Raw genomic sequence first — 24,880 nt, 5'->3', positions numbered from 1 at the left:
TAGACTGTTGTTAAAGATGGACGAGGCCGACCTGCGATTGTTGTTGTAATATACTCAGAGTCTTTCGAGTGAACAATAGTTGTTTCTTCTGCTGGCCATGAGATCACCTCAGTTGTTACCGCATCCAGAAATTAAACATTCCCATCGCGAAAAAAGAGATTATTTCAGACGTCTGAGGCATGTTTGCTTTCAGGGTAAGAATAAACCAGGCCCAGAGGAAAACCTTTAAGTCCTTGTTCTTACGTAACCTACGCACACATGTACTGATGACCCAGGAAGGTAAACCTTCAAGGCAGCAGATCAGGAAGATGAGAAACGGCTGTAGTAGCTGCAACTGAGTCCGTCAGCACAAATAATAAAGTGACTAATACGTCCGCCTCCTCAACACTTTACCGTCACAACAGACCGACGGGGGGGGGGGGGGTGACAAATGCAGCATAGCGACACAGAGCGTAACTGTTGGGGTCAGCTCGACCTCTGAACAATGTTGTATAAACCTGTTTGGACCGAATTTGGCTGTAGGAGGGGAAATACCAATTCTCTCTCTCACACACACACACACACACACACACACACACACACACACACACACACACACACACACCAACTTCCCAGAGATAGACATTCCAACAGTAGAAGCTGTAGGAAGCCATGTTCTGACATTCTGGCCCAGACACGTTACCAGCCAATAGACTGCTCAGTTCAGATCCCGGTTATAACCCAGCAGACAGTGACGGCTCCTCTGAAATCCTCTGTAGATCAGACTCAACGTCCATCATCATTTAATATCTTTATTTAAAAAGACGTCACCACTGATGTTCAGCAGTTTTCAATGAAAACAAGTTAAACAAAGTTACAGAAACAAAATATGGAGATCAATTTGACATAATCTCAACTTTTTGCATCATTAAAAAAAACAAGCTCAGAGAATAAATACTGTACATGAAGAAGTAGTCAGAGGTCTAAATCTGTGTGTGTGTGTGTGTGTGTTTTAGAAACCTGGATCTGGGAAGCATCACCCCAGTTTGAGATTTAAATTCCCCAATTTTTATTCAGTTTCAAAATTTGAAAGACAAAAATGTAAATGCAGCAGCTGCTGGCACAAATAACTCGGGGTGAACTGCTCCTTTAAAATCAAACCTAAACTATTTACTGTTAACATGAAAAATGAGCTTTTAATTTGAAAGCCAAGTGAGTGAATCCGCAGTTTAACCAACACACACACACACACGTGCTCACAATCTCATTTTCCAACAAAAGACTTGACGGTTTGAACAGAAAATAACAACTTTAAAACACATCATCTAAAAACAAAGCTTCATCTTAAACAGCGCGTCCCTGTTTGAATTATTCCAGCTCGGCTCAGTATCGACACTTCTGTATTGCTGGAAACAGAGCAGATAGAAAAGCAGCAGCTGATCTGTACATTATTGCATCATGATGACATCATTAGACGGAGGAGGAAGTCCAGGAGAACGGCTGAGAGCTCCGCGTTAAACAAGACAGAGCGACTGCACCGTGACACCAGATACTGCATAGATAAACACACATTATAATATTCATACTAAAAAGTGTTTGTTCATTACTGGAAGACTCAGATGCTTCAAGTTATTCAGGACGAAGCAGGAAGACGGAGCAGAGGACGTAAAGGGAGAGTTTAGAATAGATGGGGATGTTTACCCTTTAGTCAAATGATTTAAGATACTGATAAGCTCCTGTCGTAGTGAACATATAGAGAAACAGTTCATGGGCGAATTAAAACGCAAATAAACCTCAGTGAGTGAACACGACATCAGATCAGCTTTAGATGCGGTTGTTTGAAAGTTGTGGAGAAAGTTTTTTATGAATATTTACATTGTTTACTGGAAAATCAACGATCAGAGCTCAGAAAAAAAGAAACCATATTTTTGTTTCAATCATGGAAAGTGATTAAACTTGTTAAAATAAAATTGTGAAAAGTTCCAGTGACATTTGAAAGTCTTGAGAAGTTTCCGCCTCCATAAATTCATTAAAGAAAACTGTGCTAATCTAGTTTAGGTTTGGATCTGCACTGAATTAAAGACAAATTTTGCTTAAGTAAAGATTATTTTTCGTGTTTTATTTATTCTAAATATATTAAAATGTAACTGTGCCACCACAAATTCTTTGTTTCAGCAGGAAACAATAGATCCACTGACGCAGACGTCAGAAAATATTGAGAAACACATTTTTGGGTTTGGTCTTTTCTTGAGATTTGTGGACAGCCATCAAAATAAATAAATAAATAAAATTTTCTCCGGAGGTGTTGAACACGAGTGCAGCGATGTCTGCGATGCTGCTGTTCAGTAGCAGACGGCGGAGGACGTCTGCTGAGTTTCCTGACATCTGGAGGAAGAAGAACCTCTTGCACTTATAATATCTTGAATTCTGAGTTCAAATGAGATTCATTCAGAAAGAATCCACCCACGTCCAAACTCTGAGGACCGAACGTGACCTGAACCAGGTTCTAGGTCCAGAATATGTTTGTGTCTGAGCTCTGAAAGAACTGAAAATTACTGGACATCATTGTAGATTCAGTTTTCGTGTAGATTTTTTAAAAATATTCTGCTTCCCGTTTCTCGATTCCTCTGGAATCCTGAATGTCAAGATTTATTTTCCGTAGATTCAGGAAAAAATAAAAATGTCATCAGCAGTGATGAGGCGCTTTTTTGTTAGTTAGTAAGGAACATGTAAATTTGACTGTTGTACCACATTTTCCATGAAATGGACGTCCAGCATCACGATATCCACAAATGAGCTGCAAGTTTCCAGAACCACTTATTGCTTTCAACAAAATCTGTGAAATTCAGAAAAGTTTCCATTCAAGGTTTTTTTCGTAAGTGTGGAAATATCGTCACAAGTGGCTTCAGCGAGAAAGACGTCTGATCCAGGAGGACGTTTTGTCTCCTGTGAAGCCTCAGTTAGGGGAGAAGGTTGCAGGTTTGAATCCCTGCAGCCTCGAGGACAGAGCCAATGTCTCACATGACCTCTTCTGCCCCTGTAGCTCCCCAAAAAATCTGGAGTTCAGACATGAGAGGTTGCTGGTTCGACTCCCCACCACCACCCCTCTGTCATCAGTAGGGCGTGAAGAGAATCGACCCTTGGCTCGCTCTGATTGGTCCAGGAGCCGGACGCAGGAAGGAGGCGGTGAAGATGGAAGAGGAGGCCGGAGGGCGAGGGTGGAGAGAGATGGTCGGGGTGAGGTGTGAAGAGGCATGTGTGAGGAGAGGGGAGGACGAGAGAGAGGAGGGAGCGAGCGAGATGGAGGTGGTGAGGGTGGAGGGCGGAGGAGCGAAGGGTGTGGAGAGGAAGGACGGAGAGAGGGAGGGCTTCACTAACTCGTTCTGAGGAGGAGAGGAGAGGAGAGGAGAGGATATAAGGATACAAGCAAAAGAAACAAGGAGACAAAATGAGAAAAGGAAATGAAACAAGGAGAGGAAGTGATAGTTAATGATTTATCATTGATTGAATTATTGATAAAGTTTCACGTCTGCTTCTTCACGATACTGAACTTAAATATGTTGGGTAAATGTGAATGTGAGAGAGTGGTCGAGAGACACTCACTGTGAGAGCGTTCCTCTGCTGTTTGTTATAAGGGCTGTATTTGGGTTTGCTGGGTTTTCCTGCCACTCGGTCTTTGTGCCTCCTGCTGGAGATGTGCTGCAACAACAACAACAACATAAACAAACTGTCAAACTATCTGACAACAAAACCGATGAAGGAGAACCTGGTGGACAAGAGCAGAAGAGTATCATCAATGATCAAGTTACAGATCATAAAAATGATCTTTCACCACAGTTTCAATGTTTATCTGTCGAAAATTTCACAAACTTAAATATTTGAAACACTTCCTGTGCACGTTTCAAAGTCAAAGCACGCCACTGTTTCTGTTGACTGACCTCACGCATTAGTTCTAACAAGGTTTTTATTGTTATCAGGACCAGAAGTTAAGTCCTGGTAGTTAGCTGAGCTCTTTCTTGGGTCACAGCTTCACAACATTGGAAATCGGTTAAATCGTTTTAGCGTAATCCTGCGAACTAACTAATAAAGTCAGTTATAGTGTAGACAGTGACTGTCGTTGTACAGTTCATGTCCGAGGTGAGTCTCTACCTGTTTGAGTTGGATCTCAGAGTTGACGTGGACGTCACAGATCTGACAGTGGAAGGTTTTGTTCTGAAGGCCGGAGCCTTTCAATCCCAAGATGCTGCTGCTGCTCTTCAGCTTTGCTCCGGGTCGGGGGAAGGCCTTGATCGGCCCGGCGCCGCTCCGGGCCTCCAGCATCGTCTTGTGCTTTGAACCTGGAAGCAAAAGACGTATAGAAACCAGCTTTTATCAAATGAGATGTATAAAATATGAGCCGTTGTCTTCCCATGCATCAGATACGTCCACCCCACCTGCGTTATGAGCCTCCAGCTGAGACAGGGAGTTGACAGCCACTTTGCAAAGAGAGCAGTAAAGCAGCTTCTTCGCCTTCTCCTCCTCAGTCTCCGCGGGGAGAGGTGCATCCTGGGAGGAAGGAAGAGGTGCAGGGGAAGAAGACGAGGTGACGGGAGTTGGAGGAGGAAGAGGAGGAGAAGCTTTGGAGGAAGCGGAGCAGGAGGAAGACGAGGAAGAGAGCCCCGGAGCAGGGAGAGCGGAGGGAGGACTGGAGGGAGGAGGCTCACTGTCTGCTCTACTGGACGAGGGGGAGGAGGAGGAGGGAGGAGAGGAGGAAGAGGGGAGGAGGAGGAAGGGTTTGAGGGGAGTTGAGGAGTCGGTGAGGCTGGATAAAAATTCTGAAGGAAGAAATGAAAAACATCTCGTCAAACAAAGAACAAACTCACATACAAACACTGACATATTCTGATCCGCAGACGAACCCGACCTGTGTGCTGATTGGTGCTGCTGGTGGCTGAGACGTGAGGGGCGGGGCCGGCGGGACTGGAGCTGCTCCCATTGGTCTCTGCAGTGATTGACAGCTTGGTCTTGGCCCTGTTCTCCTGAGACTTGAGCTTCTTGGCGTGACGGCTGCCTCTGTAATGAGCCTCCGCTTGAGACTGACGGACAGAGAGACGAGCAACTTTTACTTTCTGCTCAGATTTTTCTTCTTCTGTCGTCTGAAATCCAAACTGCACGCACCAAACTTCCCCACCAGGACATCGAGCTGTTGAATCAAGCTCTTCAGTACCCTCTCTTCTATCGAGCTCTATTTCAGTTTGATTTAAATCTTTTTTATTTAAACTACTTTTTTCCTTCTCTCTTTTTCTTTCTTTCTTATTCATATTTCTTGTGAAATTGAACTCTTGGACAGATTATAGAGAGATTATTCAAAAGATCAAAATGGATGCTACAAAACCTTTATTAAATAATAATACATTATATTTAAGTTATCATCAGTCAGAGTTGTCTCTTTTGAACAATTCTATGTGACATTAATATCTTATTGTCTTTGGCCTTATAATGAACTTTTAAATGCTTAATGTGCTAGAAACGCTTTTTATTTTTTGTCCACTGGTGTTAGATTCCATTGTGTTGTAACTTTCATTTCATTTTACTGCTGACTGCACAACAACCTGCTCCTCTGGGATAACAACGTAATCCTTGATCCAGGTACAGTCGTTACAGTTCATCCTATGTGGACCATGAATTTCAGAGGTGGTCCGGTTGACTGGTTTAATTCTGGGCGCGAGAATCTCAGTGCTGCGTTAATAACATGTCAGTGTGTCAGCAACACACCTCCAGGTCAACAGTGTCCTTGTGTCATGACTCAACTTCTACTCAGCTTATTAAACTGAGTTAATGTCCTCCTCCTCCTCTGATTCCTGTTTTCATGTTCACTCATTAATTATTTCACCAGCTCATGAATTAGTCAGGTCTGATTGGCGTGTCACTAACGAGCAGCTCGTTACCTCTCAGCCGTCATTATGTGATGGAGCTTAGTGTCATTATGTCAGCTCGGTGTCAACATGGAGGGGTAGAGGTTACACCTGCTTATATACACCTGCAAAACCACACTGTGGCCTTGTATCACACAGACACAGTTTGATTAAGTTATTTAAAATAAGAATGAGACACTTCCAGGACATTTTCTTTGTCCAATTAAAGTGAAAAAGTAAGACAGGGCTGGAGTACCATCATCCACATGTCTCGTTGTGTTCGTATTCAGTCTCTGTGTTGTCATTGTGTGTCTCAGTAGTGGTTTTGTGTCTTGTAATAGTGGTTTTGTGGTGTTTTTTGTTTTTCCGGTGTAACAGGTGAACCAGGTGAACAGAGATTTAAACTGATTTACTTTCTGCAGCTTCAAACATCTGATCAGAGCAGAACCAGATGAGTGACATCACAGGAAGTTGATCAGTGACGAAGATGAACTCAACGAACACTTACATCAGAGTTGAACCTCAGCTGACAGACGTTACACGAGATGACCTGCCTCTTTTTGGGCACCATGGTAACACCGAAGGTGTGATTGATGACGGCCTTCTGCACCGGGTCCATCTGCAGGAAACACACAGAGGTCAGAGGTCGGCAGCCATGCTCGGGACTGACACACACACACACACATAATGAAACACAATGACACAAACTGTCACACACCGTGTTGAAGTTTGGAAAAAGTCCCACTGGCGACGTCGTCTCGACCGAGTAGGTCAGGAACGGTTTCATCATCACTGAGGGACCGGTGGCACCAATCAGCCCCGGCAAGGCCCCGCCTACTGTGCCACACCCACTTCCTGCAGACAGAAAACAGTGAGAGAATTGACGCTGCTCTCAGACGTGCACTGAACTCCGCAGATTCTCCATATAACGCAAAAAAAGCTAAAAGAAAACAATGCTGCTGAAGTCGGGGGACAGTGTCGGCTCTTCCTAAAGTTCCAGCTTGTGTTTCTTGGATTGAGGACTTTGGATCATTGTCCAAAGCCGCCGGCCTCTTTTCAGTCTCAGCTTCTTGACGGCAGCAGAACATATGATATTTAATGGAATACAGTTTCTGTTTCCTGGGTCACTGGCTGCAGCAAAACCCCAAGGCAGATTATTTACACCCCCCCGCTACAAGTTGGCAAAGAGGGGAGTTACTAAGTACTGAATTTATGACTTGTCCAAATGCCACAATTCATGTTTGTGTGTTTTTGTGTGTGTGTGTGTGTGTAGTTTGTATGTCATGACATTAACACTAACAAATAATACATCACATGAATTCTGGCCTCACCGCCATGGCTTCGTTTTAAAATCTAATTTTAAGGCTTCGACCACAAACATCCAAAGACCTCATGCACATCATGTGCCGTGCAACTAAACTTAATTATGCTTATTCTAATTATTACGATAGCCGGGGTTGGCTGCGGCTCAGGAGACCACAAACCAGAAGGTCGGTGGTTTGATCCTCGGCTCCTCCACTCTGCATTTCCAGTGTCCTTGCACAAGATACTAAACCTCAGTGTGCTGCTGACGGCTGTGCCAGTGGTGTGTAAATGTGTGTGTGAACGGGTGAATGTGACTTGTTGCTGTGAAACACTCTGGGTGGTCAATAAGACTGGAAAAGTGCTGTATAAATAAAGGCTACTGAGTTGTGACTGTTTGTGTCCGTATGTGTAATGTTCGAACCTCAACAAAGATTTTCCAGAGTGATGACACTTCTTGGCAAAGACGCCTGAGAACAAATGGAGGAAATCCATCTCACTCAAATGTTTATATATCATTTCAACCTGGAGACCTGAGCATCTGCTTTACAGTAAGAATGAGACGAACACATGGAGCTGTGACCGCTGGAGGCCGAGAGAGGGGATGGCACAGAGAGGAAAAGAGAGAGAGGCTGAATGAGCTGCTCGCATAATGAGTCCATGTGTCCAGTCGCCACCGGGGCCGGTGAGAGCTGCTCTGTCGACTCAGCTGTTCACAACCGTTACAGAACAAACCCAAGAAAACTTTTAAAAGCTAATAAACACAAAGACAAAGCATTTCTTCTGTCAGTGATGTGCGTGAAGAGTCACAGCTTATAGACGCCCTGCAGCGAGCGATCTCATAACAACAGAGAGTGGGTGGAAACACGGAGAGACGCTGAATCAGCCCTGACAGAGGAGGAGGAGGAGGAGGAGGAGGAGGAGGAGGAAGCTGAAGAAGAGGAGGAGAAGTTTCATGGTTATAGTTTTTATCTGAACTTGAATTAAGTTAATTTAAAAATCCTTTTTTAAAATGTACAATAAAGCAGTTTATGTGGTTCTGAACTCATTATACTTAATGTACAGACAACATGGCTGCTCCACCTTAACTGAAGCCAAAGACGCCCCCTGGTGGAGGTCAAAAACCCTGACGCCTCCATGTTAGTGGAGGGGACATGGAACAAACTAAACTATCATGTTAAATAAATGTCTCCAAGATGATTGTTTTTGTATTTGTTGTTTTTAATTGGACGTCATGATTGACAGCTGAGACTGACTCGCTATTGATCGAGCGTGTGTGTCGGTGGGACCTCGATATCCTGAGGCTCCACCCCCAAATTGCCACTGCGCATTAGGTGACACGTCATCCATCTTTACACGCAGTCTATGATTGCAACCCACACTAAATGCATTGCAACTCAATGGAGCCCATTTTAAATACCATATCACACATTTACACCTATTCTACAAGCACAGACACACAATTTAAATTTGAAATACATTCTCCACCAACTGATGTAACCCATTGTAACTGGTTATAAATAAAATACTACTAATAAAAATACTTATAACCTGTTTGAACCATTGAAAATGCACTAATAATACTATAATAATCATATAACCCACTGTAAGGTATATCCAGGTCAGAACAGGCCGGGCCAGGCCAGGCTATATGTGCGTGCCTTCGGACTGACATTAGGCTAGCTGTGGATTAGCTGCATGCCACACTGCTGCTCTCTGAGTTTGACCTCATATAGCAGAGCAGGAGTCAGAGTCTGTATTTATCACCACAGCTCTTTATTAAGTTCAGGACAACATGACACAACACGGTGCTGTAATCAAACACATGTAGCTGGACACACACGACGACCACTGTGTGGATCAGCTGTTATTAGCTGGAAGATTATTTGTGATGGTAAATACAGATTGGGGCCTATTTTTATCGATGGTGTGATGTGTCAACTTGATGGAAAAATAAAAGCTTTGCATCGGATAATGCAGCCACAATGAAGATGTAATTCTAGTAAAGTGAATCTGAACCTGTGAGCGCTGTCGTTGCTAAAAATATCTCCATTGTCAGAGCAATGTCAACAACGTTCTCTGTGTAATCCTTTATATATTGTATATATTCTCCTATTACTATTAGATTTAATTTTCTCTATACTGATCCTTCACTTATTTATTGCTTTTTTTCTGATGGCTCTTATGTCTGATATCGTCCTTGCTGCCGTAACGAGGGACATTTCCCTGTTGTGGGACAACTGAATGGTTATCTTACCAGGAAACGTGGTGGAAGGTTGGAGTTTGAGCCAAGGACGAACCCGTTAACCTCGGGAGCAGATTTGATTAAAGGGGTCGGATCCGAATTTTCTCTTTTAAACTTTAAAATTGTGAAAGAGGGAGGTTTGGTTATATTTTTTGGAATTGCTCGAGAAATAATGTAAAGATCTTTAAGCTGTGGATAATGAACCAGGTCTTGTGAATCAAAAGTATTTAAGGGGGGGGGTTATCCAGTTACTGTGTGTTAACAAATATTCTTTTCAACATACCAGAGAATGGATATTTCTATGAACACAGTGTGTTCTTGGCAGAGCTTTGTGCTTTCCGAGCGCCCTTCTTGTTAATCTGTGACATAATTGAAAACTTACAACTCCTTCACTTAAAGACAGAACTTCCTTAAAGACCCTAATCAACTAATTAATGGTTCTTTAGTTACCACAGGAATCTGCTTGAGGACGACTTAAACCACCTGAAGGAGCTCAGAACATCCTGACGGACGGTCGGAGCCTTCTCAAGGATCACTTGAGCCTTTAAAAACCCGTCTCTCAATCTGTCCGACCTTTTAAGTGTCAGTGTTTCGATATCCTTCAACACCACACACTCAAATAACTGCTGATTTCAGTCCGCGGGCTGGTATTTATCAGAGGTTCTTCATTCAGTCACGTTCACAGTGAGAATCTTCTACATGCTGATAGAATCTGTTCACGTCGAGCTCCCGTTCTTTTCTTCGAGATCTGTATGACGTGAAGATAATTTTCAGTTTGTGTGTGTGTGTGTGTGTGTGTGATGAACAGTGTGGTGACAGAGTCATCTTAATTCTGTCCTTCTGTCCTGTCCTCTGAGATCTGGTTACCACACACACACACACACCCCCGCTAACACACACACACACACACACACACACACACACACACACACACACACACACACACAGTAGGTTGCTGTTCTAAGAAGCTTCTATAAATACTGATACACATCTGCTACTGCGTTCACATGGGAAGTCTGCAAACCGCCACGAGAAGTGACCAACAATCAAGTAACATGTCAGTTTTATTTCAGGCGGCTGGTGACTGGTGAGAAAGATCTGTGGAAGCCACTTGTAAATAAACACTGATGATGATGCTGAACGCTCGAACGGCCTCGGAACAACCCGCCCTTACTTCTGAGCGACACCTGCCCGTTATGAGTGAGTTAACTACATCCAATCCAGTCTGGCTGGTGGAAGTTAAACCAGCTCTCTCTGCTTCTCTGTTTCAGGACAGTTATGAACAGAAACTCTCCTTCCAACAGGTTTCATGATAATCTGTCCAGTATTTGCATAACCCTGTTAAACGACACACGAACAGACAAACCTTGTTGGTGAAAGTAATAAACTAAACTTTTACCAAAGAATTTAATCCTTTTATCTTATTTGTAAGTTTAAATCATTATGAATCAACCGTATCTCAGTCCCACACGTTCAACACCACCACAGATTCTCCACTGGTGCAACGTTTGCTGCTTGCTGGTTTGGACGAACGGTCTATAAATTGATCCTAAACCCTTTCTGAGTCGTAGCATCCAGTTTCCTGTTGGTCACTCTCTGATCTCTGCAGCGGTCAGATTTATGACTTGGCTGCTGTCAGGGTCATCTCTGGCATTCACACCCCACACACAGAACACACACACACACACACACACACACACACGCTGTTACTAAAAAGTGCGGTTGCTATGTGATCACTCACATCAGCCTGCTATATAAATCCACGTGGGGCTGATTAAGCTCCGCAAAACTTTTTAGTTAGTTGTAGAAACTGGGGCACAGCATCTCTGGTGTTTCTGGCACGAGCAGTACTTTGTGTTTGCTGCACTTTTATAGAAATAAATCCCATTAGAGCCGATGATCAGTCAATTGACTGGTGAGGCGATCAACTGAAAAATAAATTGGCAGCTATTTTGAATATTTTTTACATGACATGTGAGAATCTAATGATTTTCTTTGCCTAAGTGACCTTGAACTCAATCTTTGGGTTTTGAGCTTTTAACAATCCGATGAATTGATAGTGAAAATAATAAGTTACACATTTATATATATATATATATATATATATATATATATATATATATATATATATATATATATATCAGAATAATTCATCTGCATGTTGACAGGGGGTCAGAAAAAAGATGACGCACACACCCATACATACACATACAGTGCTAAGTAGGTGTAATTAAAATAAGAGTGGTACGCAAGCAACCCGATGGCCAATAACAACTCATCTTTCAACTGCTCTATGCATTTGTGTGTGTGTGTGTGTGTGTGTGTGTGTGTGTGTGTGTGTGTGTGTGTGTGTGTGTGTGTGTGTGTGTGTGTGTGTGTGTGTGTGTGTGTGTGTGTGTGCAGTGGCCTTCATAACCCTCTAAATATGTTGAAGCAGATTTGAAAGCGTCTCAGTCATTCAGTCTATTTCTGAGTGACGGAGATACTTTCATATCCTGCAGACACAAATCAGCGCAGCTCTGACGCTGTGACACAAACAACACAGGTGATCGATTGGACGTCGCGTCGACAGCACCGACCTTTGAAGGAAACCAGAACACGGCAAGTTAGACGCTAGAGGCTTAAAGGATTTTTGAAAAGGATTTTCACTCCCACAAATCTCAATCTTATTAGTAGAAATATTCAAACTAATTGTTGTGGGACATTTATCACAAACGCAACACACAGAGAATATCATACCAACTTCAAATCACAGAAATAAAGTCCTTCAAAAATACAATCATTTAAATTTGAACATTCCATCAAAATAAAATGTAGACTGGTCAGAATAAGTTGGATGCTCATTAAAAAATCTCCCCTTATATATTCACTTGATTCACTAGATTAGCATTTTTATTTAGATCTGCACAAAAGTGCATATTGATTAATCTCTGAGAAATCAATTATGATGTTAAAAAAATGCAATTAAAGGTTCTTCCCCGGCTCATAACCACATTCTGTGACTACGTTTCATGGAAACATCTGACAAGCAAACCAACAAACCAACAAACCAACAGACAGGGACTTAGCGGAGATGAAGACACTGAGCTGTGAAGCATGTACCAAAGCAACAAATCTGGGTTTCTTGGCGACTGATACCTTTTATCTAACTAATGTCGGAGTTAATAAAACCGGGCGCAGAGTATTAACTGTGCTGCGAACATCAGAACACCATCAACCGACTGTTGCTGCGGCTTCGTTGTATCGGCAGAGAAATGAGAAACATCTGGTGCAGTTCACCGGCTGTAAATTCAAACCAGGCCGACAGCAGCACAGACGCAGAGACGATATTCAGATTATATTCAAACAGCGTTTCATGGTCTCAACCATACGTCCGTCCACATTCATGCACATGCCACGAGTTCAGAGTGTCTTGCCCAAGGACACTACAGCAGGAGCTGGGGATTGGTCGGTTGGTGGTCGACAGCCGCCCACAGGAAGTGAGAAAAGCAGCGATGAAGATGTTTCCTACCTGCACCTGACGTCTCCTTTTCTTTTTATCTCGATCCAGATTTCCTTTATTGTTCTTTAACCTTTTCTCCCCCTCCGACAGTTTTTACTGTAGATTCTACTGTAACACGTTCTGTCGTCTACTGTACTCCGCTGCCTCCTCTCCGTCCTCTGCTGCCGTCTTTTTTACAAACCAAAGAGCAAAAGCCAAACACACCCACCACTCACTCTGCATGTGTGTGTGTGTGTGTGTGAGAGAGAGAGCGAGTGTATCAGGTGACTGGAGCAAGAGTGGCATGTGTCATCGCTATCTGAACCCCGAACCCTAAGCGTCAGGTGTGTGTTTCTTTGTGTGTATGTGTGGGTGTGTGTGTTAGTTCTTAATCCCCTGCTGCCATTTCCTCCAGAGACACGAAACTCTATCCCTGAGGACGACTGAGGGGGAGAGAGAGCGACCGCACACACTCTCTCACACCCACACCCACACACACACACACACACACACACAGTTTACAGATTATGTTAGAAGATAAAGATGAAATTACCCTGCTGCACTCACTGCTTTTTGTGTGTCTGTGTGTGCGATGAGACCAGAGAGCAGTTGTTGTTGGTTCACACCATCTCCTGTTTCACACGGAATAGTGTGTGTGTGTGTGTGTTTGAATGTGATAAACATTAAAACAAATATAGTGCGATATCAGATGTTTCCATCCGAGCACAGAGCAGCAAACTGAATTTTGTGGAAATCTGCAGGAGCAAATACAAATAAATGTTGATTTTTCATCCACTGCTGTTTTGCAAATATGAATCGTTTGTGGAGATGAACATCTGGTGACGTTCAAGTTTCCAGTCATCCATTAAAATGATCGTGACGCATGAGGGTTCTGTGTTGGCATAAATAAATATGGAACATCTTGTGTTATTCTTTCATATAAATCAGTAGAATTGAAAGTCAATTATTCCAAAAGAAACGAGGGGGCCTCTCGAGGGGCCTTGGTTAAGAAAAAATAATTATGTGCAACTATAACCACGTCCGGACTCCAACTCTGCTCTGCATCTCATTTACAAGTTTCCCCCAGAATGTTTGAATATGAACAAATTCATTTTCTTCATTCATTTCTATCTAAAGGAGTAAACGCAGGTGAAGCTGGACTGGTCCCAGTTTTGTCCTCGGACGTCCTGACAGAACAATGACACGATCCCTCACTGCAGAAAACACTGCTGCTCAAACCACTGCGGCTGGAGACCGAGCCTGGATATTAATACACCGCTGATCCAACTGGGAGGAGAAACCATCCTACCACCTTCATCTGCATCTCAAACATCCCTTATCCACGGAGAGCGAGAGCGGTGGAGAGACACAGCCTGAGTTTGGTTTTGCTGACAGCAGCGTTAGACATCACACCGCATTATTATTATTATGCAGAGAAACATAACGAGCGAGCATGCATGTGTGTGGTGTGCGTGTTCTGATCGTGACCTACTTACTCACACACACACACACACACACACACACACGCACAGCGAGCCAATCAGGAGTATGAAAGCAGAGAGGGGAGCTTCAGTCTGAGACTAAGTAGGAAACAGTGGAAACTCACAGAAAAAGAACTGCATCATCACCTGCAGCACAAATTTCATTAGAATCAAATATTTACATGAACGTGTTGGACAGAAAAAAAACCAGCGGACCGATGACTGAGAAAAAGAAAAGAAAGTTCATAAAGTCGTGTAGCTAGGGTGATGGAAAATGATTTGTAAACTATTCTGATCATTGATTAATTAATTTATTTCTTCTTCTTCTTCTTTCAAATATGATTGTAAACTGAAATCCTTAGACTCTGGTTATTTAAAAATCATTTCTAACTATAGAAAAAATTGGGTGGTTTGAGCTTTCAGAGCAAGAAGGGTCTGGATTCGACTCCTGGCTGGACCAGGGCGTCTCTGTGTGGAGTTTGTATGTTGTTGATATGTCTACATGGGTTTTCTATGTTAACCGTCCATAGGTGTGAATGTGAGCATGAATGGTTGATGGTATGTTGAGGGTTTATGGTTTTAACCCGACAAAAATGATTCTAAACTTTACATGAATACATCACCCTGGGTTGTAAAAGGATTATAAAATGGATCTGACACTATTTTTTGACATTATATTGTCAAAAATCAATCAATAGATTAAAAACCCAGTATCCAGTTACCAGATGAAAATAATCCCCAGCTGTAAATGTGGACAACAAAGAGTTTCTTATCTGATCCGTCCTTTTTTAAAATATATATAATCATTTTAAGGATTTCTTGCCGCAACAGTGACACAGACGTAACACATCATCCGGATTCTCGTAAAAACGTAATTACTTACTTTCTTAATTTCCCCCATGGGGAATTAATAAAGTCATCTATCTATCTATTCATCTAAAAGAGGAGAAACACCGAGTTCAGCTCCTCTGACAAAACCCAGCGAACGCAGCCAGACTGAGAAAACAGAAGCTAAAGGTCTCAGTGACAAACCATCTCTCTGAACAGTGAAGGATGAAGTGTATGTTAAATCTGCAGAAACAAATCCAGACACACGGTAGACAAGGGAATTCATTGTGTGTTTTTGTCTTACACACACACACACACACACACACACACACACACGCACACTGAGCTGTGGTGATGAGCAGCAGTGTGTGGGTAATCACAGCAGTCACGCTATCTATAATGAGAGAGATGTCAGCAAACAGATTCAGACGACCGATCTCATTATTGTCTCACATTCCAATGTTGTGTTTCTCGCTGCCATCGTCTCTAAATGATCTTTAATGTTCAACCCAGCTGCCGACACACCTGTAAATACTTCTCCTGAACAAACGCAGGCCGATCTCCAGGTCGAGCACACGTGAGGAGGACCGTCACATTCAAGAGAGACCAACGAGGCAGCACAGCGTGTCCAAGTGTTTGTAGCAGAGATCTGAAGTGAGCAAAAATCCTGGTTTTCATTGCTCTTCCTCCGCAGTAGCTACATTTCAACCCACATGCTTTCAGGTGCATTCTTTTTTACTTGAGCCAAAAAATTAAAAAACTGCGACAGAAGTTGGCATTTAGAGAAAGAGAGGATGATGGCAGATGAAAACAGACCTGCTGTTTGCAGAGTGTGGACTTTTCTCAGTCTGTCGCTCACTTTGCTGCAGACAGAAATATCTCGACAACTGTTAGATGGAGGGTTAAAAGATTTGTTTTACACATTCAGGGTCTCCAGAGGATGGATCGTGCCGACTCTGGTGTTCCTACTCTTTCCTTTAACACAACGAAGCTGGAAGGTTAAAATTGGTACCAAGCAGTTAAAGGAATAACAGTTTTCTCGTCTGGGAGGTCTCGACAGTGTTCTGGTTTTATTTGGTTTATTGATTTTCTATAGGTTCACATATTACTTGCATGTTGATCGTTCAGATTTTATGGAATATAATAATAAAAATCAACATCATACAGTAAAACTAGCTTTAACTTTTTAAAGAAGATTTCTAGTCTTTTAAAATCAACATTTATTTATAAATTCAGCCTTTTCCACATCGTCTCTTTATCCATTTTGTAACTTTTAACATCTCAGCCAAGAGACACGACTGTTTAGAGACACGGTACCTTTTATTTAGAATTGCTGCTGTTTCATTACATGATTTTTATCGGCTCATAAATGTCGAGTCCAAAGAAAACCAGATGGACGAAATGTTTTTCACTTCAATGAATCGGGAGAAAACTGAAAATTCAACATTTAGATTTTACTGTTTTGATAACTGTGCTGAGATGAAGCACCTTTTGAAGAATTATAATTATTAACCACACTGTGAGCAGAGAAACCACCTGACTACAGCCTCAGTTCAAGGTTTGGGTGCAGGTCATGACCTCCGGGTCCTCGACACCCCCCCGCCTAAAAACACCACACACCCACATAGCAAACACCTGTAGTGTGCACACACTGTACATACACTGTACATACATGCAGCCTGACACAGAAAACACATGCTTTAACAGAAACAGACATGAGAAGGATTTCCTACCTCGACTCAGGAAACTACTCCACATCATCAACAGGGAGACAGCTGTCTCACCTCCTCCTGCTCTCCCCTCTCCTCTCTATCATCTGCTCCCGCGATTACAACAAGCAACAAAGAGAAAACACAAACCACACAGAGGAGGACCGCCGTCTCCCTGTCTGTCTGTGTAAACACGTGTGTGTGTGTGTGTGTGTGTGTGTAGAGGAGGGCGACCGACACACAGCGAGACAGAGACAGTGTATGTGAGTCACTGAGGTGATGATATTCAGGGTGAGCGGTGATGACAGCCCCTCTGTCTCAATGGAAATCCCTCTTCTCAGTGCTGCTCACTCGCTGTCAGCCAGTTCACGGCACCGTGATTCAGAGAAGAGAAGAAGAGAGGAAGAGGAGGAGGAGGAGGAGGAGGAGGAGGAGAGGAAATAAGGGAGGTACACACCATTTGAGTTCCTTCATTGTCAAAAACAAAACACGGAATGAAAATAGACCAGAAATTGAAACAGAAAATGAATAAACTAATGGAAGATCTAGAGGAATAGAAAAAGCGTCTCCTCTCCTTCCATTCTAATTGTCCTCCAGAGCTCTACTGCTCATTTCTACTTGTTCTCTTGTCCTGTTCTATCTCTCCCTGGCTCTCCCTTGTCAATTATCGCTCCAACTTGTCTCCACCCGTCTCCTGCTGTCACAGCTCAAGTATTACATGCAGGAACATGTTAGGAGGTTTTATCCTAATCTTCTACCAGCGCTACCAAAGGAACCCAGGAGCTCCTCTGGTGTTACGAGTTGTCTAATGGTGGTAACCGATGACAGACGCGTGTGACATGTGGACGCAGCATCACGGGTTCAAATCTGGTCATATATACCTCTCTCTCTCTCTCTCTCTCTCCTCTGAGCTTATTTGTTGGGCACCGTACCGCAGCAAGTGCATGGATCTGTCAGCAGAGTCTATTCATACACTGCTGAATACATCAACGCAAGACAACACATCAACACCTGCTCAATCTCTCCATCACACACACGCACACACTCACACACACGCACAACTGCAAAGTGTGTCTATTAATAACTGCCTATAATAACTGTCTATTTTTCTCATTATGTACGAGGTATCAGGACGACGTGCAACTTTATTAACCCAGGAGAGATAATTAGAGATGGTTTACTCAAGTAATCACACACACACACATCATCTTCACTGTTTTTAAGAACTTTAATCGGGAACGCTGAGGTTCTGATTAAGTTCAAACATTTACAGTGAAGTAAATTACGATGGAGAAAAGAAAAGAAATGAAGGGAAAAGGAAAGAAGAAGAGATGACATGAGGAGACAGGAGAGGAGCAGAGGAGGAATCATGAGGAGAGCCGCCTTTAATATTGTAAATGTTATTAGACTCATGTGAGTTCATCTCTTCATTTGCAGTAAGAATGTGGATCATGGGAATTCACTTCTTTCATTAGTGAGTGTGTGTGCGTGCGTGCGTGCGTGTGTGTGTGTGTGTGTGTGTGTGTGTGTGTGTGTGTGGACTGCCTCCTAGTGGTCACTCACTGACACACAGGAGAAAACACAACTGAGAACAAACATATCCAACTAATTACAACAAGACTTTTTCTCTCAGGTCTTCAATTCAAGCCACTGACAACTTCTGTGTGTTTTTTCTCAAATATTAGAATTACTTCCCGTATTTCAACTCCCATTTTGCAGTACTTGTACTTGTACTAGAGTATGTTTATACAGGTTTGTTGATTTGTAGATTAAAAAAAATAATCTGTGAAAACTAGAAAATTACTGATTCTTTCTCTTTTATTCAGTGATGGAGGAGCTCACGTATCACGTCGTCTGTCCCCTTCCAGCACAACTATTTGCATTGGCCGTGATGTCATCTGACCTGAACGCTGATAGGCTGCTCAGCCAGCCAGGTCACTGTCATACAAACACACACACACACACACACACACACACACACACACACACACTCAGGCTGAAGCTGCCTGCAGGAGCTGAGTTCAGGCCAAAGAGCTTTTCATGGTCGAGCAAGCATCTCATAATGGAGAGAGAAAGAGAGAGAGAGACATGACCATTAAGGCTGAGGTGTGTGTGTGTGTGTGTGTGTGTGTGTGTATCCACTAGAGAGAAGAGACTTAATCTTTAATCAGTGTTATTGTAGCCTGTACACTGATATAGACACACAGTATGTAATTACAGCTGCTGCACACACACCCACACCCAACCACACACACACACACACACACACATCTGTGTGAGTGTGTCAGTTTGAGATTGTGTGTCTGTTCCCTGACATCGTCTCACATGCTGTAATTAGATGAATTGGATTATTTTCTTCTTTTTTTTTCACAGATTTTTAAACTTCAACTGCAGTTGTACGTTTTCAGTCAACCCTGAAAGTCTGTTCAAGTCAGGACTCGATTTCCAACGGAAGTTCTAATTTGTGTTTTTGATCACGAAAACAAGAACGTACTGGAACCCCACGACAAAATGTGACTGACACGGTAAAGACGTCACCGCTGAGGGTTTCGTGGCGATGGATACAGGGCTGCGTCCCACTTTAATAACCTGCTGTCGTCTGCTCCACTTTAACATCTTTACATCTCACAGCGTGATCTCACTCTGTTGATCAGCAGTGTGACTTTTAAAAACTGGGTCTGAATCAGCGCAGACGCTCGGAAACTGTTTCCTGTCTGATCACAAGGTCAAATCAAGGATCAGCTATGTTTGTTATTAAGTCAACAGAGGGCGTTGGAAATGCCGGCCACTAGGGGTCTCTCACTTCAAACAGTGACAAAAGACCTAGGTTGATGACATCACGAAGCAGCGTGGAATCATGGGAGTCGCTGTCTTCACCACCACCCGAGCGCAAATCACGTTCAGGGATGAGGTCATGTTGTTTTACAGTTGAATTCACTGACCCATTACCACCGACCAATACAGCAGAGGAAGGAAAAAACAGCTGACTGACCACACACACACACACACACACACACACACACACACACACACACACACACTCTCTGACGTGTCCCAGGGGGCAGCAGCTGTTGATGATGGACGAGCCAAAGTCACTCTCACTCATCAGACGGACAGATTCATGTCTGCTTTAGCTCCTAATGTCCCTCTGGTTGCCATGACAACCTGCACGCCTTTCTGTCATAGTGCTTGCATTAGGAGTACAGACGGACTCGGCGTCTTCCTCCCACGCAGGTATGACATGCACAGGCACGACAGGTGTAGTCTCCGCGGTGTGTTCGCTGGTCCTACCTGCAGTTGTGCTTGGTGGAGCGCTGAGGGCCGGGCTGAGGCCTGGGGTTAGAGTTAGTCCTGCAGGCCGAGAGCTGAGCCCTGTGGCCTGTGGAAGAGACCTGGACTGAGCCCCTGCTGGAGTCAAAGACGTCCAGTTAAAACACATTGAAACACATAACGGGAGCTGACATTGATGAACTGCTCCTACTACAGCAGATATTAGACGTGAGGTACCGGCTGTGTGTTTTCCTGTCTCTCCAGCCTGGATCTGTCTCACTCTCCGGAGGTGAGACCGGCCGTTGTAGTGCAGTTGGGCCTGAGCATCAGAGGTCAGCTGCAGGTTACACACCTCGCACAGAGAGTAGGCCCCGCCCTGACCTGGGAGCAAACAACAAGGGTGAGTTTTACCGGAGGGGAAAACTACAGTGAAAACAATGAGGACGGGACGTATCGCTCACCCGGAGATGGAGTCTGCAGGACGGACAGACTGATGCTTGGAGGTGCAGGTGCCTCCATCAGCTCCTGACACATCCCTCCGAAGGCAAAGAGCCGAGGGGGGCTGAGAGGAGTCTTCATGCCTGAGGGAGAAGAAGGAAAAGAGAAACGGACATAAATGACTGATGTTAGAATTCATATGTAGAAGATTCAAGTGATGTAGGAACCACTGAGACACAGTTACAGCAGCTAAGTGTGAAGTGCAGGTGACGGTGAACATTCACATAAACACAGTGAGGAACAAACAGACTCAGAGACGCCTGAATGACACCGGATGCAAAGTGTGAAGCATCAAACGCTCACAGGGAGAGTGATGAGGTAATGAGTAAGAGCAGATGACGTGCGTGCGTGCGTGCGTGTGTGTGTGTGTGTGTGTGTGTGTGTGTGTGTGTGTGTGTGTGTGTGTGTGTGTGTGTGTGTAGGTCAGTCTATGACTGTGTCCATCTGCTGTCCTGTCAGTGCTTCCAAGTCACATGACATCCAAACAGGACACACACACACACTCAGTTTGTTTTACGTCCCTGACTTACAGTCATCACCACTGTATATTCTGTGTTAAGTTCACCTCAGGGATTTGGAATGAGCTCATTATCTTATTGACGACACACGACTGAGCAATAACACAGAAGAAGCTGTTTCCCAGTTTTTTTAATTCGAACGTGATGTTACAGCAGCTGCTGGCGGCCATGAGAGCTGCAGGGAGGAGAAGACCAAGGTCTCCCCATCTCTGGAATCTACACGGAGACTCCAGCTGAAGCAGCTCCGCTAACTGGCTAACAGCTCAGCTCCCAGAGCCTCCCTCAGGTGCAGAATTTATTTTATGGTGGGTGGTGTGTGTCCAAAGTCCAGGCAGGCAGAGTCGAGTTATTTTACGTCTTCACTGATTTCCCTCAAATCTCGTAGTGGTGAATGTGTCTGTGAATACTTTACAGTGCATTCACCCATTCACATAACACTTTGTTATTCCTCACACACAGCCGGCACAACCGCTATTCATGTGCAAAGACTACGGTGGCCGAGAGAACGCACAGCAAAATAAGAAAACTTGTGCAAAAAGAAAAAAACATCTTCATCAATCTGACGGCTCGCGCAGCAGAACGTCACAACTCAGGCAAATACAGAAACACGCCGTAAATAGGATGAACGACACTGGAGAGGTTGTGATGAACCTGGCTGCAGCTCAAAGCTTCGTGAAGTTACTGAAGTCTGTACTCGTCTGTGGTGACGGAGCCTCACAAAGCATTGAGCTCCGTTCATCACTTTCTGCCACACCCGTCTCTCTCTCCATCTACCTGTCTCCCTCTCTCTCCTCCAGCTGGTTGTTAGTAGTCGACTTTATGTTCTGCAGACAGCTGGTTAATCTGCCACTGTGATGAATTAGCTCAAAACACACACACACACACACACACACACACACACACAGAGAATGAGAGCCAGCTGATGCTGACATCAGCTTTAGCGAGGGGGGGGGGATTAAATGTATCTGCTCTATTGAGCTAGGAATTACACAACACACACTTACATACACACACACTTAGGTAAACACACACACACACACACACACGTATATACTGCAGATTAAGATGCAGACAAAGAAAGAGCAAGTCAGTGAACTGCATCAAAGTGAAATGAAATATGAGCATTTACCTTTTCTGTTGTAGTGTGTGTGTGTGTGTGTGTGTGTGTGTGTGTGTGTGTGTGTGTGTGTGTGTGTGTGTGTGTGTAGCAGAGTCTAATCCAGGCTGACCAGGCAGTCAGTAATCAGAGAGGCCAGCTGCGGGTTATAATCGCACACACACACACACACACACACACAAACACACACACACACACACACACACACATAACAATGTGATTTCTGACTGAAGAGGAAAAGCAGAAAAATCCTCTTCGGTGCTTCACAACACAAAAACGTCTAACACTCCAAAGAGACTCGCTGAGTTTCAATGTCACCGTCTCGTCTCCAGGTCTTTAAAGTCAATACACCTGCTGAGACACATCGTCTCTTTGGACGTTAGAGTCTCAGTCTGTGAAAACCAAACCCAGAGGAGGGAGACCCCTGACTGACCACGAGGATCATGGGAGAAATCCACCTTCTGGTTCTTCATCGGGGTCAGATCCCACTCCTCCACAACATTTCATGGAAATCGTATCATATCATTTTTGTGTAATTCTGTAAAATAACAAAGGAGATGAAAGCACAGCCTCCTTTGTTTGGGAAACATAATAATGCATTAATTGATTGATTGATTTATATATACACCTCAAAGGGAAAATAAATGTGTTAACACAGCAGATGTGTTTTAATGTATAAAAATAAAGAAGCACTGCCACCTCCACTCACCATCGTGTGCAGCCATTAACACAATGTGACTATTGTTTGGGGCCAAATCTTTCATGACTGCGATGTATGTCAGCTTTTCAGGAACTAACACACGACTGCAGTGTGCGAGTGTTCAGCAGAGAGCGGAGGCTTTTACCATGCGTTCTTTTCACAATCAGATTCCGTGCGATGTGGAATCTCGTGTTTTCTTGATCACGAGCTGTTCTGGTGTCAGTGAGTGAACGAACGAGGACGACTGGACGAAATCCCTGAATCCTGCTGGTGTAAAGATGAAGGGAAGGCGACACTGAGAGGGGGCACTGATGTATGTCTTCTTTTGCCCGAGAGAGGTTGCACAACACAGACACGCACACATGCAAACACCCACACACTCACACACACACACACTCATACACATGCACTTAAACACACACACACTAACCTGAGGGGAGGACAGGACAAAGAAACTAATGGAGATGTAACAAGACAGAGAGAGAGGTCTTAGAGTGGCTGTCTCTCACCCCTAAGGCCAATCGCTGGTAATGACAGTGGTCCAAGACACACACACACACACACAGACACACACACACACACACACACACACACACACACACACACAGACACACACACAGTAAACAGAGCAGTGGCCAGAAGCAGCAGAGAGGCTTTAACAAACTACTCGATCCAGTTTGATGTGTGTATGTTCGTCCCTGCAGGAATCTCAGATCCCAGAGTGAAAAACTCAAACCTCCATTTACATGTTGATATATTTCTGCAGTCATTTCCAACCTCACGATCTAAACTCAGCTCTGACCTGAACCCACAAATGAAACACTGGCTTTCTTCAGTCGGGAGGAAGGCCCACCTGACAGACTGAATTCAGGGCATAAAAGTTTGACGGGAGGTTATTTTTCCTGGCTCGCTCTTGACAAGCAGCTACTGACCAACTCACATCTTCCTGTTGCTGTTCGGTGAACCTGAGCTAAACCAGGTCTCGGAGAAAACTCTCTGGGTCAGAGTCAAAGATGAACGTGGCAGTTTGGATGGGACACATGACGATACAGTAAAATAAAGATAATGCATCCATCCACATGTAGCGACGTACTGCAAATACAAAATACAAACACGTATAAAAAGCTTTTTTTTTATCAGTGGGTCAGTTTTCAGTATTAAACGGGGTCATTTAACAATCTTCTAATTTAGAGGTGAGGTTATAAGAATCATCTCAGTTGATATGATTCAATGGAAAATGGAATATAAAGCTTTTCCAGTCCAGTTCCACTCAAGGCTCTTAAGAGTCAAGGTCACATTCAGCCATTCACACGTTGCTCTGTGCACAACGCTTCACACCGTTCATGTGGCATCAGCAGACGTCAGGGCAGTTTGCGGTTCAGTATCTTGCCCAAGGACACATGCACATGTAGAACAGAGGAGCCGGGGATTGAACCGTCCTTCTGGTTTTAAGGGGGGGACCCTCTCTGCCTCCTACAGGATTAGCACTGAACTGATTTGTACCAAGATTAGTGGAAGGACGGGGAACCATGGAGCCATATAAAATCTTATAATTGTCCTTAACATTTAAGGATTTTTTAAATAGATCTTGATGTGAAAACATATTTATGATGTTGAGATCTATGACTTTGTATGATTGAGTTCCTTTCCCCTTTTATTTTTCTGCTATAAGAGCTGAACAGTTGTGTAGTATTGGAGGGACGCGCTCCAGTTCCATCCTAGTTATTAACGAGTGTTTGACTTCGGTCTGTTGCTGAACAGAAACAGTTTGACAGAAGCAGGGATTTCATTTGCATCGTGCTCAGAAAGTGATGTAGCGTGTTTGTGTAAAATTTAATCCTCTCATGTGCACAGCCGA

The 24,880-nt window shown here is 43.7% G+C and overlaps 1 protein-coding gene across 3 annotated transcripts in view; it reads right to left on the bottom strand.

Moving 5' to 3' along the window:
• Nucleotides 1-777: 777 nt before the first annotated feature.
• znf385b (zinc finger protein 385B) overlaps nt 778-24,880 on the bottom strand; it is a 32,489-nt gene continuing 8,386 nt past the window's right edge. Inside the window, exons 3-12 of one of the 3 annotated variants that reach the window (XM_069533263.1) lie at nt 20,651-20,770; nt 20,427-20,570; nt 20,211-20,327; nt 6,592-6,728; nt 6,382-6,492; nt 4,883-5,054; nt 4,413-4,793; nt 4,129-4,316; nt 3,583-3,678; nt 778-3,362 (exon numbers count right to left, since the gene is read on the bottom strand). In XM_069533263.1, coding sequence (XP_069389364.1) covers nt 3,093-3,362; nt 3,583-3,678; nt 4,129-4,316; nt 4,413-4,793; nt 4,883-5,054; nt 6,382-6,492; nt 6,592-6,728; nt 20,211-20,327; nt 20,427-20,570; nt 20,651-20,768 — 1,734 coding nt within the window. In that variant the 5' untranslated portion in view covers nt 20,769-20,770 and the 3' untranslated portion in view covers nt 778-3,092. Of the gene's footprint in view, nt 3,363-3,582; nt 3,679-4,128; nt 4,317-4,412; nt 4,794-4,882; nt 5,055-6,381; nt 6,493-6,591; nt 6,729-7,357; nt 10,222-20,210; nt 20,328-20,426; nt 20,571-20,650; nt 20,771-24,880 lie in introns of those variants that run through there. The other 2 variants (XM_069533264.1, XM_069533266.1) reach the window with 2 other exon arrangements.

This window comes from Paralichthys olivaceus, chromosome 10 (assembly GCF_024713975.1).
Source record: "Paralichthys olivaceus isolate ysfri-2021 chromosome 10, ASM2471397v2, whole genome shotgun sequence".
NCBI classification, from domain to species: Eukaryota; Metazoa; Chordata; class Actinopteri; order Pleuronectiformes; family Paralichthyidae; genus Paralichthys; species Paralichthys olivaceus.
Note: the sequence above shows the minus strand (reverse complement) of the source record. Positions and strands in the feature narration are given on the sequence as shown.